Source organism: Motacilla alba, chromosome 1 (genome assembly GCF_015832195.1).
Source record: "Motacilla alba alba isolate MOTALB_02 chromosome 1, Motacilla_alba_V1.0_pri, whole genome shotgun sequence".
Lineage (NCBI taxonomy): Eukaryota > Metazoa > Chordata > Aves > Passeriformes > Motacillidae > Motacilla > Motacilla alba.
In genome coordinates, this window is record NC_052016.1 from 84,934,529 (window position 1) to 84,954,742 (window position 20,214).

Here is a 20,214-nt window from a genome sequence, read left to right on the forward strand (position 1 = left end):
TTAATCTTTTAAATGAGCCAAAGATATAACCTGATAAATCTACCTGAGTAGGATTATCCTCTGCCTTTAAAGGCATTGAAGAGGAAGCCTAAATGAATACGGTGCATATTTTTTTGCATACCAACAGATACTAGATGATGCCTTGGTGTTATACCTGTATAAAACATTAAAAAAATTTGAGAACTAGACTCTCAAGTCACTTGCTTTCAGTGTCAAGCTTTCAGTGTCAAAGAAGTCTTTTATCTGTCTTAAGCACCAGAATCTATTTGGAGGTAAAATCCCAGGTCAGTACTGTGGGATTCCAAATACTTGTGTAATCATTGGCATAATTAAATCCCCCTCTAGTGGCTGATCCACAAAGTTTCATCAATTACTGCTGCTGCATTGTAGAGGTCTGTGGTAAGAGCCCTGTTTCACACCACAGAGTGTGATTTTTTTGATGCAACCATCTGATTTGAGAAAAACACCCATTGACCCAGGTGGCCCAGTGAAAATATTCTGTTCATTTTATGGCCACAAAATGCAGGCAGTCCTTTGACATGCTTTGGACAATTGTTGTTACCTGCAGGAAGCTGTACAGATTGAGATTTTCAGTCTCTTCACCTTGGTATTTTAACATAAAGCCATGTACATTAAAAAAGGTCTCCCAGCTTCCTTCTGAATATGAGGAATAAAAGACAGCCATTCTGTTTATAAGGGCTGAGTTGGACACACTTCTTGGGAAGGTTTACGTATCTTTTCTCTCAAAGCAGGAGAAAATATTGGTGAAGCACACACCTTCCATAGCTTTAAAGTGCAGCAGAGTGTGAAATGTATGAAATGAACTGCTCTGTTTCACCACTGTTGTGGCTTGGTAGTTCTGACCCAGAGATCACAAAAGGAACTGGGAGGCATTGGAAAATAGCCAGTGGAAAATTATGGAAACATACCTAAAACTAGCTGGAAAGGAGGGCAGGGAAGATAACAGGTGCTAACACTAGGTAGTGGATTATTGTGGAAGCCATTATGTTGGATTCATGAATTAGGATTGCCATATAAATACTCAGCTTTCCTGTATTCACCGTTCTTTTTTTTCTTTTTTTCACATACATACATGCCAGCCAAAACCATTCTAATGGTGCTTATCCTTGCTTTTTAGTTTAATGATATCCTGTTGTACACAAGTAGAGGCCTGACAGCATCCAATCAGTTTAAAGTCCATGGGCATCTTCCACTGTATGGCATGACAGTAAGTATTGTGAGAACTTAAGGGATTCATACTTAAGTTGCCATTTGTGGTCCCACCTTAATTGCTTGATGGATTTCTGCTGGGCTGAAGACAGCAGCTAAGGGGGATGTTCTCTAAATCTGTCTTGGGTTCAGCATCTGTTTCTGCAGCCTTCTGCACAGAGGTGATCACATAGCAAAAGTGAGGGGGGGAAAAGGCATTTTTGAGGGCTGCTTCCTCACAATGCAGGCTTCTCTGGAGATGGATTCTTTGTTTTTTTCAACCATTAATTTGACTATGATTCTTACAAGTAATTCACCACCAATTCATTATAGACACACACAAGACAAGTAAACAGTAGCAACAATCTAATTTCTATAAGAAATGCATTTCCTAATTTTTCCAGCTCTGTATCTTAAAGCCAAATAGTGGGAATCTGGCAGCCAAATGTTATTTGGAGCTCTTGTTGCAGTTCTTCTGGAAAACAGCCATTTCAAGCCAATAGCACCTATTTCTCCTTGTAGTGTTTCAAAAATATTTGCTGATTTCAAAATGCTTTCATTCCCTCCATTGTTTTCAATTGAAGTTCTCACTGGTTTGTATAAATTCTATACTGTTCTCCTGACAACTGAATTAAATTGTCACTACCACAGTAATTGATTTTCTCTAAACACCTGCAAGGTTTCAAGTTTTATCTAGCATTTCAAGGAATCTACTCAGTTGTTGATGGCCATTTGGCCTGGACTTGCTCTCAGCAGAACTGTGCTATGCTATAGTTCCCAGAGCACTCCCAGCATTTAACACATCCTTTTGTACAATGAATCATTCTTCTGATAAAAATACCACTATTTTCTTTGACACAAAGCAGACAAAGCCATGCTTTTGGTTCAAGATGTTATTGCAGAACTTAACTGTTTTTCCAACTTGCCAGGCACTGTTTTTTTCCTCAATACCTAGCTCAAATTTGTTTGTGAGCATTTCTCCTGTTTTTCTTTTCCCCAATGGTAAGAACTCATTCAGTTCACTGTTTCACCTTAAGAAATATGTACTTCCTGCAATCTGACTGCATTTGGCCTTTTACCTCTCAGATGGAGGAAAGTGAGGAGGAATGGGGAGTTCCTCACTGTCTGACACTACGAGGTCAACACCAGTCCATCGTTGTTGCTGCAAGGTAATTCAGTGGAGACAAAGTTCACATGTGAGTTGTATTTCTCTGCAGCTGTCACAGTGGGACAGAGAGGCATCATTTTGTTTGTATTTGCTCCTAAAATCATCTCCTCAAAGGTATATTCTTTTGTGAAAGCCGCTTGTTAAGAAAAAAGTGGATGGGACACAGTAGAGTGGCAATTGTGCAAGTTGGAACCAAAACGAAGTAATCAGGGAGAAAAAAGTAGCATCTTGTGTCTGAATTTATTTATTTCAGTTTAAAGTAAGCTCAGCTTGCTTCTATTTCTTAAAGTTTACTTTCAGCCTGTATGAAAGTGAATAAAACCTGAATTTTCATTGTTAGTACCCGCGCTGAAATGGACAAATGGACTGAGGACATCCAGATGGCAATAGACCTGGCAGAGAAAAGCAGTGGCCCTGCCCCAGAGTTACTGGCAAGCAGCCCACCTGACAATAGTAAGTAAATGCCAGAGAGTAGGTTTTATTCACTTTTGTCAGTATGATTGGTGGTTGCTTCTTAGCAAAGTGGTGAGAAGTGCTGGCCACAGGTCAAACTGAGACATTTGAAGTTGATTTATACACATATATATGTATAGATATATTGAGATATGTGCCATTTCAATGTTCTTGTTGATGCTAGCAGAAAGTTTCATTGAATAGAGAAGTTACTTAAGCGTAATGATTCCAGGAACTATTTGGGCAGTGCCTGTCCATGGAAGGTATTAAAAACACCGACAAAGCATGGTAGTTAGCCTTTAATTCTAACATTTGCAGAGACACATAAATTAATTATATAAAATATAATAATCTATTTAAAATCCGGACAAAATTATTTCTAAAATGGTGGTTTAAAATTAGTTCACCATACTGCGGACAGAATTGATTTGTTTAATTTTTCCAATTATATATGTTGTTGCATAGAGGAAGAAAGATGCTTTTTCCCTGCATTTCATAGAGTCTCCTGATGAAACTACTGTAGACCAGGAATCTGAGGACGACCTCAGTGCATCCCGCACCTCACTCGAACGTCAGTCACCACACCGTGGCAACACTACGGTGCACGTCTGCTGGCACAGAAATACCAGTGTTTCAATGATCGACTTTAGTATTGCTGTGGAGGTATCTGCCTCAGAACAACCTGAACTGCAGCTCCAGGCTCGCTTTTGAATGACAATTTCCTTTTTGCTCCTCCTTAACAAGTGCGCTGTTCCCTTGTCTCCTCCTGGGGAAGTTTCAGGCACGCTTATTAAAGCGCCTCCCATATTCCCAAACGATGGCATAAACCATCACTCAAGAAGCTCAGATCTGCTCCTGTAGTGCACCTCTGTAAAATCAGTTAGAGCAGTAATTTTCATAGAAGCAACTGTCAAAAAAAAAAAGCTGATGCCCTTTAGAATGTAAAGCAGTTCAAAATATCTTAATGCTTTCAGTTACAGAGGCATTAAGTCGTTGCTCGAGCGGAAAGGATATTGTCTTTAGCTGCTGCAGCCAGAGTTTTAATTATGTGTATTACTAACTTACTTTCTTTACCTAGCCATCTTTTCTGGAACCTTGTCTCATTGCTCAGTCTCATCTGCTTTTTCTTTATTTGCATTTTCCACCTCAATTTCCACCTCAATATAAACCCCTTTTTTACCACTCTGATCACAGCTAAGCCAATTTGATACACATTCGTTAATTCTGTACTCAACAGCTGAGGTGCAGACATTGTCTTTTCAAAGATTGAAATGAAAGACTCCTAGCTCAGTGTAGGTTTTAGGATGAGGTGGTAAGCCTGCTGAGCTGTTCTTCCTTCACCGAAGAGAGTCCAAGGAGCTCTGTGTACTTTATCACAGCTCTCAGCAAATGGAAATTTATGCTCTATGAAACTGGAAGAAGGAATCTTAAAGCTGAGTGGATTTGCACTTGAGTGGCAGCCATCAAACACCAGGCCACCATTGCTCTAGAGAAGAGACACTGATGCAGAACATAGTGATGTAAGGACAAACATATTCACAGTTTGTGTAACTGCCTGTTTTTAAACAGGAGGTGAGTTTGTTGCTGAAGTATAACAAGATTATTCCGTACTAGGAAATGCTGACTGTAGATCCTCATTTCAGTCCCACGTAGGTGGGATTTTCCATTCTTCATATTCTTATATCCTGCAAGGGAGGAATAGTTCAGCACAGGACAAAGTCTCATATTTTTCCGTAAAGCAGAGGGCTTAATATAAATAAATATAGAACATTCTAATGATTGAAGCATTTAGTTAGGCAAATCTAACTAGGTCTGAGATCAGTGTTCATTGCTGCTCATTTTTGTTCCTTCCCTGTGCCTCAAATGAACACAAAGCAGTGAAGACCAAGCACACCCTGGAGCCATGCGTTGTTCTGTGAAAACATCTCCAGCTCCACTGCTGCTCCATGCGTGGCAGGTCCCGCTCATGCTCACGTCGTCCTGTCGGTGCCTCTCACTTCGGCATTATCGTTTATTTTCTTTGTGTCTCTCCCTCCTTTCTGTCTCTCTTGTGGTAGAAGAGCCTCTCTCTGTCAGTGACTGTTCCTCCCTACCTGCTGGACTGATCAGTGATCAGCGGCCTGTTTCCATTTCATATGTCTGCTGGTACCGAATGCAAAGCCTGTCCTTTTATGATATCCTCCAGAGTAATGAGGTAACAGAAAATTAAGGAGTACATCTGTAACTTAGGGCAAGAAGGCAGTTGTCCAGATAACAGAGAACAGGATGAGTTAAAGGAGAGGCTTTAATGCATATCCAAGGCTGATGAAAACAGAACTTTTTAAGAATACTTCATTTGTAGTAGCTACACCAGGAACCCCAGATTTCAACTATTAAGCTTTACAGATTAAGTTGTTAGCTTCTGCATTAGATAAAGAGAATGATGTAAACAGCTATTGTGATCCAGGCAAGAGCCCTACAGTCAACAAGGAATGGGAAGTCATTGATAATTCACTGAGAGCCCCTCTTCATTTGCAAGGAACAATGATGCTTGGCATTCCATCTTCACTATGTGAAGAACAGTTGCTTCAACCAGCCGTTAAATACGTGTACTTGGTTATGGCTTTCTCCTCCTTTATGTTAAACTAGCCAAAATCCAGCTAAAAATAAGGTTAACAGTCCTTGTTTCTGAAATCTTTGAAAAGTACCATGTGAAGTCCCTGGGTACAGAGACCTCAATCTCTATCAGCTATTCTAAAGTATGTCATAATCTTCCTTTACATCCCAAATTCATGTCAGACTTTCTGTTTTCATTCTATTTAAGTACCATTCTAAAAGAAGAGAATAGGATTAACAAGACTGAGGTTTAGTAACAGATTACCAAAAGCCACCTCAGCTGACAAAATAATTAGTGTAGTAGAGTTTTTGGAAGTACCCAGCTGCAAACAAAAAAATACGTAAAGTACTGCTCAGCAGTAGAAAAAAGCAGAAGAAAAGTACGTCCGGTCAGTTGAAGCATTTTCATTTACAATCAGGTCACATAAAACCAGATAAAAGCAAATAATTTTTCTTACAATAACTAAGCAGCAGGCACCTTTCACTGTTTTACTTGGCTGCTTTTGATCTGTTTCAGAACCAGCTGTCTGGAAATCTGCTAAGAAAATTCAAAAACAGCAACGGGTGGCAGAAGCTTTGGGTGGTGTTCACCAACTTCTGCATGTTCTTCTATAAATCGCACCAGGTAACCGACTGGGCAAGTGTGAGTGGCTGGAGATGACAGTGGGGTTCTTTTCCAAAGAGGCAGCTGAGAGAAAAGTGGGTTATCAGTCACGGATGCTGTAGGCTGGAGCAGCAGGTGCACTGGGCACGGCTGCACACACAGCCTTCACTGCCACTGGCACACAGAACAGGGCTTGCTCTCACTGCTCCTGCATCACTTCTTTCCTGAAGCTTTCAGCAATCACAGTACAGATCATTCTTGAAAGCACAGCAGAGCTCACCACTGCTCAGAAGCTGTGGTGCAAGTTCAAAACAGGCTTTTATCACTACAATTAAAAACTTGATAGTGACTTACAAATACTGTTTACCATTACTGACACCTCAGCCAAAAGTGAACAGCGGTCAATGATTTAATCTGCCTGAGCAAACATCCTACTGCACAGGTAGGGGATTTCTGTTTAGAATCTGTTGGACTTCTCAATCTGTTTGCGCAGGGCATAAGCACAAAGTAACTCAAGTTGCTACATTGTGCTTTCATTGTTATAGAAATCCTTAATGATTAAAGAAGGAATTGGAGGATATTCCACACGTAAGAGGGATAAAGAAATCGTTTGCCATGCAGTAACTGGACTTAAGTAGTGAACCTGCTGGTGGCCAGCACAGCTCTAATGGAGTAGGAGTTCGCAAGCTGAGGATGAACCTGGGTGGTGCCCTGCCAATGGCAAATGATGCAGCATTATGTTCAGCAGTTCGAAAGTAGTGAAACTCCAAGATATTAGCCAGCTTTCCTTCAAGGAAATACTGATAGGATCAGCCTGCAGCAGATCCTTATGCAAAGGGTCTGTAATGACGACCAACTGAAGCTACCAGACAACTAATCTTATTGCAAATGTATAAATCTGGTAATCTTCCGCACATGTGTGTAGTAACACAGTGATCTTTAAATGAGCGTGTATCTGCTTTCCATTTATGTGCTCTCTTTATTTAAGGGCATTTGATCTCACAGCTCTTTCCATCATATCTTTTCAGGACAATCATCCTTTAGCCAGCCTTCCTTTATTGGGATATTCACTTACCCTTCCTTCTGAATCTGAAAACATTCATAAAGATTATGTGTTCAAGCTACATTTCAAATCCCATGTGTACTACTTCAGGGCTGAAAGTGAATACACCTTTGAAAGGTAAGTTTGTTTTTGAGAGAAAATTTTTGTTAAATTCCAGGAGTATTCTTCCAAAGGTTAGTAGATACAATGTTTATTTAATAAGTTGGATCAGCAAGTGGTTCAGCACAACTGGAGAAAGGACCTTTTAAAATTATAAAAGAAATTTTAAACCTGATACTGCTAAAAAATCAAGTGATTCGTTGTGATGATATGGAAGCAGTAATGGTAATTACTGCAAAACCTGGAATTATCCAGTCAAAATTGATCAGGCTGGCTGTATGGGGAGCTCCATGCCTCAGACTTCAGGAAGCATGTGAACAGATCACAGGACACCTAAGTAGCTCTTCAGAATAGTTTTGCTCCCTTTAGTACAACTGCATGGAAAATCCACACCTGAAACAAAATTCCAATTTTTATAGAAGCAGCTGTTCGTGCTACATATTTATGCCACTTCACCATGTAATTTTTACACCTCCCACTGAACTTCAGATACGTGCAGAGTCAGGGAAAAGGCACTACTCCTAATTTGTGGTTTGTGATTGTTCATACAGGGAACTAATTTAGCTCTTTTACATGAAGCATGAACATGTCAAAAATCATGGTGTCTTCATCAAAGAAAGCTGCTCTTAACCTTTAGCCATGTCAGTCCAAAACTTTAAACGAGGTGAATTGTGGGAAAGTGGTGATAAAATAAAAACACAAAATGCCTTTATCAGTTCTAGGAAAAAGAAGCAGAAATTGCAGCTAAAGTACATTTTTTTGCTCTCAGATTAAGAATGGTTGGTCTCAATTGCTCATTGCTTGAACCACTCAGAAAAAAAGATATTTGATGTCTGCAGAGCAAGTAAAACCACTACTAACTTCACCAGTTTTGGGTCCCATACCTGCTGTCTGTTCTCTCCAAACTTCCTTACAGTTTTGGCATTTGATCCTCTTGCCTTGAGACAGATTTAGGGGTGAAGTAGGAAGATGCTCCTGCAGGCACTAAAAATCAAACTGCACAACCAATAGCACAGACTGTATCTGTCAAGAAATCCTCCCCTGGGAACTGACCTTCCTTTTGTTTGTGTCTGTCCTTGTGCCTCCTCACAGATGGATGGAAGTGATCCGAAGTGCCACCAGCTCTGCCTCACGCACTCGAGCTCTGAGTCACAAAGAGCCTCACGCCTATTGACGGCTGAACAAGCCTCTGTGTTGATTGTCCAGCAGCTGCTGATTTTCTAGAGGACATTTGAAACTCTTTTTCTCCCTCCAAGTTTAGGAAAACTTACACTTTGGTAAAAGAAGAGAATTAAGTATGGTTTTGCAGAAACTTTCACAATTCCTCAGCAAAACTGTTTCAGTTCTCTGAATATACAAACTAGCTTACCATCATCCCAGTGGCTGCGGTTCATTTCATGTCTTGTATTTTGTCATTCTGTGCTGTTTTTAGCTTGTGCCAGTATTAAAATATTGTCCTTATTAGAGTGCCAAATGCCAAAAGACGTTTTGTTGCCTCAAAGATTGCACCTAAAAGAATTCCCAGATGACTGAAACCTGAAAACTTTCTCCTCTGAGGCAAACACTATTTTCTTCTCTTTTCATAAAAATATATTATTTTTTTTTACCATGTTAATCTGTAGACTGCTGGGCTTTTAAATGTAGATGGATTTTCACAGTATAGAATATAATTATATATACAGCAAGCAGTCTAACAGGAATGAGATAACTTTCAGATTTCATGCTTTTTTCCCCAGTCTTTCTACATTTAATCAGCAACGATTTACTAATTTTCTATGTTTAACAAGGAAACAGTTGACAGCTCATTCTCATTTCCCTTTGGGGTCACAAATCCATGTGGTATAACTAAAGTATAGGGTTCTTACCTAACCATTTTTTTGGTGCAAGTTGACCAAATTGTTCATCTGTTGGCTTTGAAAAGTGAGTACTACTTGCAAGACAAAAAAATTTTAAAATAATCCAGTGCAATATTATTTGGGCTGTTAATGTACTGTGAATGGTTATGTACAAGAAGAAATTAAAGGCTGTGGTGACATTCTGCTGTTTGTTTTACAAACTTGAAAGAAAACCTGTATGCTACAAGAACCGCAGCTATTTGTGATTCATTTGCAGTGTTTTGGTAACTAAATTGCTCTAAGCTGGGGGGTACTACTGAAGCCCCAAGTTTTCATCCTGCTTGCTACACATCCCAAACTGACTTGCAGTTTATTGTTGGAATTTCAGTCTCTCCCTCTCTCCCCTGGGACTCAGGCAGACAGAGAGCAACTTACACTACCTGCAGCAGAACTACCCATTTCATATGCCTAGCTTGAACATCAGCTGGCACCGCATTTTGGATAAGCTGGTGGCGTGCTGAGAAGGTTGGCAGCACTGTATCTGCAAGGCTTAGATGCTTTCCCTCATGTTCTAAGAAACATTGTCACTAGGGTGATGTAAAAGTTCCACTGGCAGAAAGAAGTTTGCTGTGCTGGTAACACCCATCACCATTACAGGCCTTGGAGGAAGCACGGTGCTAAGCAGAGGGGGCCTGAAGGTCAGTCTGGGAAACGAAGCTGGGGAAGTTCTATCCCTGCTTTTTCTTCATCCAGCTGCTCGCTTTGTTAATGGCTTGTCTGTGTGCAATGTGTAAAATGGCTTCTTACAGCTTTGCTCACAACAAAAGGGAATAAAATACCTCACAACACCATTGTACATATGCCTGTTTCGAGACAGTAAAGCGTTCTTTCTGTTACCCCCAACCCCAGACATACCTCTGTCCAAGATGAGGATGGGCTCCGAACCCCTAAGGACAAGCAGCAGTCCCCATGGCCAAATCCAAGCACACCCTGACAAAGGGAAACTCTTTTCAGAGCATTTCCTTCAGCTGCAGGGAGACCTTCAGCCCCCTGGGCAGCTAGAGTGCTGCAGTTGCTCTTTGCCTCAGCTAGTGCCCCTGGCTCTCCATACCAGTGCAATAATCACACCTACCCTGGAGCATTGCCTCTGGCTAAGATGTGCTGAAGAACAAACTTGGAAAGTAGGTAGGAAAATCTGAAGCCCATTTTCTCAGCTACAGGTCCCACTGCCTTGTCCATTCTGAGCCTGTGACCCTACCCTGTGGTAACATACAGGAATTCCAGTGCTTCAGGACTGACCAGGAATGCGAGCAATGATCTGCACAGCAAGGAGAGGAAATAACAGGTGAATAAACATGTGAACAACAACTCAGCTGCAGCCATACTGGTCTGGGAAAACAATGCTGAAAAAGCAACAGCACTTGATGTTGCTATGAAGTAAAACGCTGCAGACCTGGTCCTGCCAAAAATTATTATTATTGAGTGGTAAAATAGTACCTTACAAGAGAGGGCCCTGCATCTTCCCTATAGAATTGTTGTCTATGACAGTGAGAGGCTTTTTTAAAAATGGAAATTATATTGAGGGCCATGCCCTTAATTCAGCCAAAACTGAATTTTATTTTAGAACCCTGGGGCTTGTTGGATAGAATGTTCATTAACTGCTGTCTGCTGCAGTAGTTTATTCTGAGCTCTCCAAAGAAATCAAGATCTTTTCTCATTACGTTTCAGTTTAACACAAGGTGAAAAGATTTATTTAATTTTATTTGGAAAATAAGGCAAAGACCAAAATACAGTGATATTTATTGTTAAGGGCAGAGACCAAGTTAGGCTGTGGGTGCAACTTTCAGAATACACACCTAATCACCATTTACACCTTTTTGTATTATTTTTCCTATTAAAAAAGAAGTATAACACAAGATTATTTTTTCTGCTCTACTAATGTGACTTTCCATTTACTTTTAAAATGGAACCATTTGAACTGCTGTCACCTGTCAGCATTTTCCTAGGTGTCTATTCCCAGGGTTAACCCAAAACTGAAATGATAGTAAGAGAGTAAATCTATTGTCTTGATGCTCGTATCTTGGAAACAGGCAGAGTCCACGTGTGTGAATAAAACTGAAATGTACTAGAAAATTCAGATGTACAACCACTTATTTTTAATCCTGATTCACATCATAGCACTGCCTGTGCAGTCAAGCAGGGCCTGCAGAGAGGGAGGGTCACTGTGTGCCAGGTCAGGAGCTGTCACTAAACACATCTCTCTCAGCTGCAGGAAAACCTCAGACAGGGCACTCCAGGAGATTTGCTGCTGGTGTTGTTATTACTCACCATGAAATAGTTGCCAGTTTCCAATAATGGAAAAATAAAAACAAAACAGGGACTTCATTGCCTGAAAGAGGTTGCACCACAGGCAAACGGATCAAAAAAGCCTGGAATCCTGTGGTTTTTTCAACAAGATTAAACATCTCCACCATTTATCTGCTGTCTAATTTAACCTCTGTTAAGATGTGTTTGATAATATACCTCAAACCGACCTCTTTTCAGAACATTTTATTTGAAGAACACTGACACCTTAATGCCTTTGTAAATTCAGCTGAAACCAGACAAAAATGACAGACTGAAAGACAAGTCACCAGGTAGGGGAAAACACGCTGTGATTGCAGAAATCTTGATAAAAGTCTCTGACTAAGGAGGAAGAAAAATTCATTTTAGAGACAAATTCAGGTGTAATAGCCTGCCATTCCATCAGCCAAGAACAAGGATCAAGAAAGACCTGAAAAACCAAATTTTGCCCATTCTTTCTATACAGGACCAATTACATGGTCTTAGCCCTCAAAAGCACAGTTACCTATGTGCAGGCAGATGCACAACTCCAGCTGCTACAGCACATGGACACTGCCTCTGCCCTGGGGCATAGGGAAGCTGGTAGGGGACAAAATAACGGGCAATGTACCACACATACAGATTTTATGAGCAGAAAATAGTAATGAAGTACAACTACAGGAGTGCAGCTGTCACACAGTTTGTCACGAGGTAAAGGTGCAATCCATGTAGTTTGTTGTGAGCATTTAAATCAGTTTCACTGGACTGGCAAGATGGAGGCTACAAGGTGGGCTTTAAATCACTGTCATCTGTAAGTGCTACAAATTCTGATCTGATTGCCATTAAAAATACAACACTGTTTAATAACCTTTCTGCATATCATTACTGACACACGGGCAATAACTGCTCTAGAAGCCCAAAGAGCATCCCCTCCAGGGAGGGGGCCCTGAATCTCATCTCACTGACCACTCAGGTGGCAACATTTCATGAAATTTTTCCTTCTTCGTTATGTAGTTTACAAGGAGGTTTACTGTGTTGGTGTAGAGTGACAGAAGTAAAATTTAAATACACGGTTATAAACAGGCAGCAACATTACAGAAAATAAGACACACCCTTTCATGGTCCTCTGAAATCATGCATTCAAGGTGGCAAGAAACCCTTGCACACGATTTGTCCATGGCATGTACTTCAGTGCAGTTCCCAGCACATCTGCACAACACAGTTAAAAGCAGGAAACACATTTGTGCTATACCTTCAGCTCCTCCCCAGCAGCCTACTTGATCCTTGCATGACACCTGTGCTGATATTATCAGCACTCTGGATAATCTTCCAATGGTGGCATTTTTGAAGGCAAAACACATTTCATTCAAGTTACTGTACAACTACTACGAACTGCTACCACGCAGTTTAAAAAGTAGTAAGAACAACACAGAAAGTAGTGAGAGCTAAAGAAGACATTGCCCAACTACACTGAAAGCACATTAAGAGGCAGATGATGGCGTGCCAGGCTACAGGAGGATGGGAACTCGCACTGAGCCAGCTGCTTTGCAGTGAGGTGCCAACACACCCAGCCTGACCTTCCCCCTCCACCTGCCCCTCTTGCACAGCAGGGGCAGAACACCCCAGTTAGGGCATTCCACAAAGATCAGTTTATCTTCTGTTCCCACAAGCTCACACACTGCGATGGAGCTGCAAAGGAACCACGGCACTGCAGAGTGAAGTTACTGCTTTGTTACTACACCAAAAGTGTTCTGTGCCCTAGCACATCATCCTTCAGTAAACTGATCAGCAACTACAAAGTGCAACTGCAGAGAAAATTAGGGTAACAAAATAGATCTGAGAGTTATAAAAAAGCAAGCCTTCAGTTCAAATAACTGATTTTATTGTTTTTAAACAGTGAGTTTATTTACTGCCTAATCATGAAATCCCTGACAAATAAGCAGTTCTACTAATTTAAAGGTTTGCATAAATAGGGATAGCTTGTCATTTAGTATAGTCAAGACTGAGGGAAGTACTACCTGCACAGAAAAATCATCAGTGCAACATCGTAACACAGACATGTTTTAAGCATGAAAAAAACCTCTCAAAAATATCAATACACTTCTTTTCCTCTGAGAAACTGAGGTGGTGCTTCTTTCAAATGAAGCTCCTCTTCTGTTACCAATATAGACCTGATTTTTAAAGCATCAATACTTTTTAATAGCAAATGATTGTACTTCTACATTCAAGATACAGCACACTTTTTTTTTCAGTGAATCTCAGTTTAGGATAGTCTATATTTAAATAATCTGTATATTACATATAAAAATACACATCTCTACCATAAATGAGGTCTTGTCTTCTTCTAAATGCCCAAGCCTTTTGGCCACCTGTCCTCACCACAAGTCTTACTCATCTTAAGCTCTGACACATTCATCAAGCAAATTCTGCCACTGTCTACTCAGAGAAGTACTTCCTCAACATACAGTCCTGGAACACAACTAAAATGCAACTCAAAACACATATATATAACTTTTCAAATGAGTGTTCAAAGACTGTAGCTTAGAATTTAATTCAACTTGCTGATTGATAAATTCTTGACATTCAAGCCAGCAGCGTAAGTTTAACTTCCCCACTAAGTCTCAAGAGTTCTGTGCATCTCCCAGTAAGCTCACTTTAATTTCCAGTCCTTACAATAACAGATGACTAGGGAACAGCTTACACTGATCAATTTATACTTCCAATGCAAACACACCTGTTGATTTCTTTGTGCAGTCACAGCACAGGGATCTACTGAAGGTTGAATGTTCTCATATTGAGACATCAACAGGTAAATTTCCATTGCACTGCAGTCTGATGCCCATTTCACAAAAGCAGTGCTAAATTTGTTTCCTCAAAAGTGAGGCTATCCATAACACTTAGGAGCACACTAAACAACATAATTAAAAATATTAATCAAAGTGGAGTTGTAAAACATTGCTCAAACTTTAGCATTGTTCAATTTATTTTAAATTCCCTTAGCCATAAAGGAAACCCATTACCTCATTAGGCTGGCAAATGAGTAATGCCTGAAAGCATGGCCATAAGATGAACACACAACTACATTTCTTCCAGCTGTTGTTTCAACCTGGGCAGAAGTCCATTAGCTGTGTTAGCAAGACAGTGTCCTCTTACTGTTAAATTCTTAAATTAATAAATTAAGGCTATTAATATGCATAGACTAAGGGCTATCATGGTGATAGAAGTCCTGGAAGGAGATCTCACCAGCTTCCACAATGGTTAGAGTACCTGGGTTTCTTGTACCAAGCCAGGCAGATATGCCTGTATTTTAAATGTTAATCCTTTCTGTTCCAAAGCTCCCATCTATATTTTTTTTAAAAAGTAAATATATTAAGTTACTTCACAGTCATGCAAAGCATAAAGTCATCAATTTCTTCATTAAAGAAGGCAAAAATGCTCTCTTAGCTACTGGAATAAGAACCTGAATATAGTCTTGGTGAAACCAACCAAGGTAAACCTCAGAGTAATACTGTGGGGAGAAAAAAAATAGCAGCTACCTAATCAACTGTGCATACAACTAATGAACTAGTATTACTGTTTCCAAGATCTATGACACCTATAGTCAGCTATCTAGAAGCCCTCACAGGAATACTGGAAATTTTAAAATTCAGAATTTCAAGAAGAAACTTTTCTCTGGAGAGGCAGGCAGCAGGACCCAGCACACAGCACTCACGCTGCTTTGCAGTCTCTCTGTCCAACATCTATCCATTTTGGTAAAGAGATGCATAGATCTAGGCAGCGAGACCAAATACTGGATCCATGGATGATTTTTCTTTTATGCTGAAAGTCTTTTGTTTTAATGATAAAAATAGGCATGATAAAGAAATACTTGCCACTGTCTCAGAATCTACACCTTAAGGAGGTATTTCAGAATAAATGAAGGGAATAAAGATTTCTCTGAGCATTTAAACATGTTCAGGTGAAAAAAAGACCGTGTCTGAATTTCACAAGCTTCACAAATACCTGTTACTAAAACTGAACTATTTCAGAATTTGCATTGGCACAGTTTGAAACTGAAGATATGAAAGAACTAATTCTCTAGGAAAAACAGTAATTTAAATTTAAAGCTTTGAGAGACCAGGTGTATGAAATTTAAAACAACTAGAAGTAGTACCATAAATAGAATGTGATGTTCAGAATACAAGTAAAAAGAAAGAAATGCTAGAGAAACAGAATAAAATTGTGTCTGTGCTGAGGTACAAACAGAAGGTTCTATAATACAGGGTTAACTCTTTCTATGGCAAATACTTCACATACAAAAATCTAACCGAGATTCACTTATCACATAATTCAAACTTTACATGTAATAAAGGCAAGGCAATACTCAGTTATGGCCTGTCAAATGTTTACCCCACTAACATTATCTACAAAAGCACTTTACCATTTTGTACACAGTGATTCCTTATGCACATTGAAAGGCTTTCTTTTAAAAAAGACATTATATACATATCTGTACACAATTCCAACAACCATGCTCCATCTCTCAGTGGAATTCTTAAAGCAAGATACCTGAGGTTTCTCAATATCTTCAATTTCTCTATCACAAACCTAAATATACATTTCAGATTTTACAAAAGGACACCTCCCTGGAATATGTGAATTTTCATTTTAAAAAATTATAGCTTTAAGGAGCTGAAAAACATTGCCTCCATCCAAGAGACTTCATTTTCACTCTTAGAATGTCCTTCCTCCCAAGGACTTTCCAGAGACTGAGAGGCAGAACAGCATTAGGGTGCACGCCTTCAATGCAGACACCATGGGATCTCTGCTGTCTTGGGAAAGCCAGGAAGGAAGAGTATGTCAGTAGGATGATGAACTTCCTCCAGCTAGGGAATATCTGAAGAGGAAAAGAAATAGTTACTGTTGCAACTTTTAGAAAGGCGATCTACAAGAAGCAGCAATGAAGTGATTCCATTTTATGATGTTGAAGTTCCCGCCTTTTCCCTTGCACAATGACACTCACCACTGCCACCACACCTTAAAGGAAGAGCTGTGGAACTGAACAACCCTGTTAGAGTATCACTGCTTCCTAACAAACAGCAACAACCTGTGCTCCGATGTGTTACTGAGCAGCACTTAATGATGGAAGAGCATTTAGTGGCTCCAACTTTCCTACTTTGCAAGCTGACATCAAATCTTTTCAAAATATTACTGGGCCACAACAACTCTTATCTCTTGATCTAAGTAGATTCTTAAATCATCCAAAGAAATAAGCACACCTTTTAATCACATTAAGTTTCCAGTAAACTTCACCAAACATCCAAAATCAAAACTGGAGGAGAAAGGTAACTGGATTCATGCACATTACTGGGCAGCTATTCTGAGGGTCCCAGTTAATTCATTCAGACAAGCTTACAAAATCCAGTTCTAACCAATCATAAAAGGGATTGAAAATGTAATCAGAAACTTGTTGTTGAAAACCTATCTTCAGTAATTAGCTATCAAATTGAGAGCGTATTATATTGAATGACCTAATGATGTAACAGAGCATGCTACTTCTTGTAGCACTCGAACAAGAAGGAATTATTTTTTCAGAATTTGACTAGCTCCAAAAAACAGCTTTATCCCCAAGGGAAACCTACTAAGCTACGGAATGATTCAAGTTCATTTTTAGTGGGAGTTCTTGCTATTCACTCTTTCACTCCCTTTCTGGAGTCATTATCACATATAATGGGATAGCTGGAATATCATCCCTGAAAAAAAAGAGAAAGTTCATCCAGATGTGATCCCCTGACAAGCATTCTCTATGAATAATTTTTTCTCTCCTAGAAAGAGAATGGAGTGCTTGCCTTCACTGCTCTAAGGCATTATGACCAAGAAAAACAGTAACAGTCCAAGGAAGCAGAACAGAAGGAAAGCAATGCTAAACAAGTATATAAAGGGTTCTGAAATCTTTCTCACAGGACAAAAAATTATGAATAAATTATGAATGTTGTTGTCATGACAGAACAAGTAAGATCACTTCCAGCATTCCCAAAAATGCCCATGTCTTGGCACTGTCTCCACATGGCCATTTTCAGCCTCAATTGCAGCATCAAGTCTTTGAGGTTTCCGGTTCCAGGAAGATCCTGTCCCAGACTGATAAAATACGACACTGAAATATTAGCTGATGAAAGACTGGATTCAATTTTGGAACCCCTAATGGAAACAACTGAGATGGAAGCTCCAGCAACTCTTTCAAGTCTGCCAGGACCAAATGAGACAGGATAGGACATCTGGCATTAGACGTAACCTTTCAGCACTAGAGATGCTGACTGGGCTTCATTCTTAACAGTCCATAAAGCAACAAACATGATTGCTTGCAAGTTTCTTGGCATTGGTTTTCACTGAAGGAGAAAGTGTCAGCCTGGAAATCCTGTGCTTCAACCTCAAAGCTGTGAATTCCTAAACTTTACCAAGCTGTGGTTAGAGACACCTGCTCAGGGTGATCTTTTTCCATGTACTGGTCCATGATTAATCATTGACATGAGTTTTTTCTAGTACCAAGCAATCCAATCTGGCTGCTGTGAGTTTCACAACAGCTGTGGGCTCCTGGATTCAATGTTACATTTATAGCCTCTTCCAGCAGCAATTCTGAAATTTATACCTCTTATCTTTTCTTGTGCAGTATTTAAAGGAACAGAAAATTGATTATTTGTTCCTAATGCATTCCTTAGGAAGGCAGTTAGAAAATCTCATGAAATTTGGCCTTTGAAGTAAGACCAAAAATTGGTTTTGGAGGTGTCACCCAAAGGCCATACAGGCTGTCTTTAATGAATGAACAAGGAACCACTGACCATGTGAGGGAGGGAAACGCAGACCAACGGAACAGTCAATTTATCCATGTGGGTAAAAGAACCTAAGAGTGACACAGAGTGTTCTCTGCAACACACACCCAGACACCAAGGAAGTGTGTGTCTCTTATATGACCTGCAAAGGGAAAAGCCTGTCCAGTGTCATTTGACACATAATATGCACACCAACAGGATGAACACATATGTGCTCTCACCTGAAGCAAGAAATTAGAACTGCTGATATGATCAGGCGTTTTTCCAGTAAGCAAACACAACTGCACAAAATGCAGGCACAAGTGGTTTTTTTCTCCATCAGTAACAAAAATTAATTCTTTCAATTCAACATAAGCCAAATGTTTCTAGAATCAGATTTGCAGTTTTCTGTAAGCCGTACTGCAATAGTTTCATTACCTCTGAAGCCTCTGCACAAGGTGTGACACCATGGTATCTGCAATGCCTGGACAAGCCTCTTCAGCTAAATAAACTGCCTTCCTCAGTTCTTCTATGGAATCAGTGTTACCACCACACACCTCACTCTTCTCTTTCAACTGAAAGGAAACCAGGAAGAAATACATTAATAAGATATTAATAAATATTTCTATACACAATATAATGCAGAAGCTTGTTAGGAAGTGACCATGAGTGTTCACAATGCCAGCATTTGACTTTCATCTTACATCCTCACATACTGAAGACGTTTTTCAAGCAGTAGTTTGTCTTTACAGTAGTCATCAGGATGTCATTCATCTTCACACGTCTTCAATCTTCACACATCCTTTTCAGCATGCTCACAGCCAAAAATGACAACAAAGTATCCCAAGGAAAAAAAGCAGTATTTACCCATAGCTGTTTGGTTTCAAGATATGATTCCTATACTTCAGTATCCATACTTGCACGCCTATAGCTTATATATATATATATATATATATATATATATATATATATATATATATATACACACACTACAGTAATTTTATCAACTTTTTAAAATAATCATATCTTCATAAATTCTTCTCTTATCCTTCATATATTCTTTTTCCAAGTTGTTTTTAAGTATTTGGGGGGAAAGTATTAAAAATATAAAACTCAGAATGGGAACAAGATTCAGTTTTCAACACTGAAATTCAAAAGTAAAACGCTTGGCTCTACTCTCAACTGTATCTTGAAACAGTGAAGAGCTTGAAATTTTAATAAGATAAATACATAAAGCAGTGTCAAAAATAGAATGCTGCAACCCAACATTTAAACACCTTTTTCTTGTCATGTTCATTGCTTTAGGCCAGCATGGCTGATGTTACTATCATGCATATCAAGTATTGTTAGGAGCAAAACACAGATCTCAGAAGCAGACATACCACAGGCACAGCTAAAACTTAACACAGCAGGTTCAAAATTGGTAGTAGCAACCTTAGGTGTCATTCATTATACTTTTCAATTTTTTTCAGATAAACTTTGGAATTGTTAAGTTTTAAGCAATAACTTACCTCTGCAAATATAGGGGATATAACTGTTGACAGGCATTGGGATAGAGGCCTCTTTGGGATATCCTTTTCCTTTAAAGAAAAAAAAAAAATCTGACCAATTTTATTTCTGAAAAAAGGCATCCTCATTGTATGCTAATTAAAGACAAAATGTAGTTCCAACATGCTACACTTTATGAAAGCTCTGTTTCCATATATGGAAAATGTTCTACAACATACTATTCCAAAGCATTGTGGAAAATAGAGGCTGAATTAAAATTTGAGACTGCAGCACCTCAAATACATGCAAGCTCAAAATTAGAAGGGAATAAACCACAAACCAAAACTACCAAACTCCCACAATCCTACTCAGCATTAACTAAATCACAGACATGCTGATATTTACAACGTTCATCCCATATGATACAATATTCTTATATCTCTCCAGAATTTTCGGAGCCAGCACAGCAACTACCTGCACTGGCCACACAGCTTGCAGAAAATACAATGGAGCAGTTCTTAAACATCCCTTATTCTGGGTTGTTTGGGTTTGGATTTTTTTTTTTTTTTTTTTTTTTGGACAGAGACAGATTC

The 20,214-nt window shown here is 39.4% G+C and overlaps 2 protein-coding genes across 8 annotated transcripts in view; one reads left to right on the plus strand and one right to left on the minus strand.

The window, feature by feature from the left end:
• FARP1 (FERM, ARH/RhoGEF and pleckstrin domain protein 1) overlaps positions 1-15,318 on the plus strand; it is a 207,128-nt gene extending 191,810 nt beyond the window's left edge. For 5 of the 6 annotated variants that reach the window (XM_038137943.1, XM_038137951.1, XM_038137960.1 and 2 more), the window contains 7 exons: positions 1,139-1,228; positions 2,296-2,378; positions 2,718-2,830; positions 3,330-3,493; positions 5,943-6,050; positions 7,058-7,209; positions 8,284-15,318. In XM_038137943.1, coding sequence (XP_037993871.1) covers positions 1,139-1,228; positions 2,296-2,378; positions 2,718-2,830; positions 3,330-3,493; positions 5,943-6,050; positions 7,058-7,209; positions 8,284-8,365 — 792 coding nt within the window. In that variant the 3' untranslated portion in view covers positions 8,366-15,318. Of the gene's footprint in view, positions 1-1,138; positions 1,229-2,295; positions 2,379-2,717; positions 2,831-3,329; positions 3,494-4,887; positions 5,025-5,942; positions 6,051-7,057; positions 7,210-8,283 lie in introns of all 6 variants that reach the window. The other variant, XM_038137980.1, reaches the window with a different exon arrangement.
• Positions 15,319-15,978: 660 nt separating this feature from the next.
• Positions 15,979-20,214, minus strand: part of STK24 (serine/threonine kinase 24) — a 49,181-nt gene continuing 44,945 nt past the window's right edge. For both annotated transcript variants that reach the window (XM_038138003.1, XM_038138012.1), the window contains exons 9-11: positions 19,645-19,713; positions 18,572-18,708; positions 15,979-16,224 (exon numbers count right to left, since the gene is read on the minus strand). In XM_038138003.1, coding sequence (XP_037993931.1) covers positions 16,188-16,224; positions 18,572-18,708; positions 19,645-19,713 — 243 coding nt within the window. In that variant the 3' untranslated portion in view covers positions 15,979-16,187. The remainder of the gene's footprint in view (positions 16,225-18,571; positions 18,709-19,644; positions 19,714-20,214) is intronic.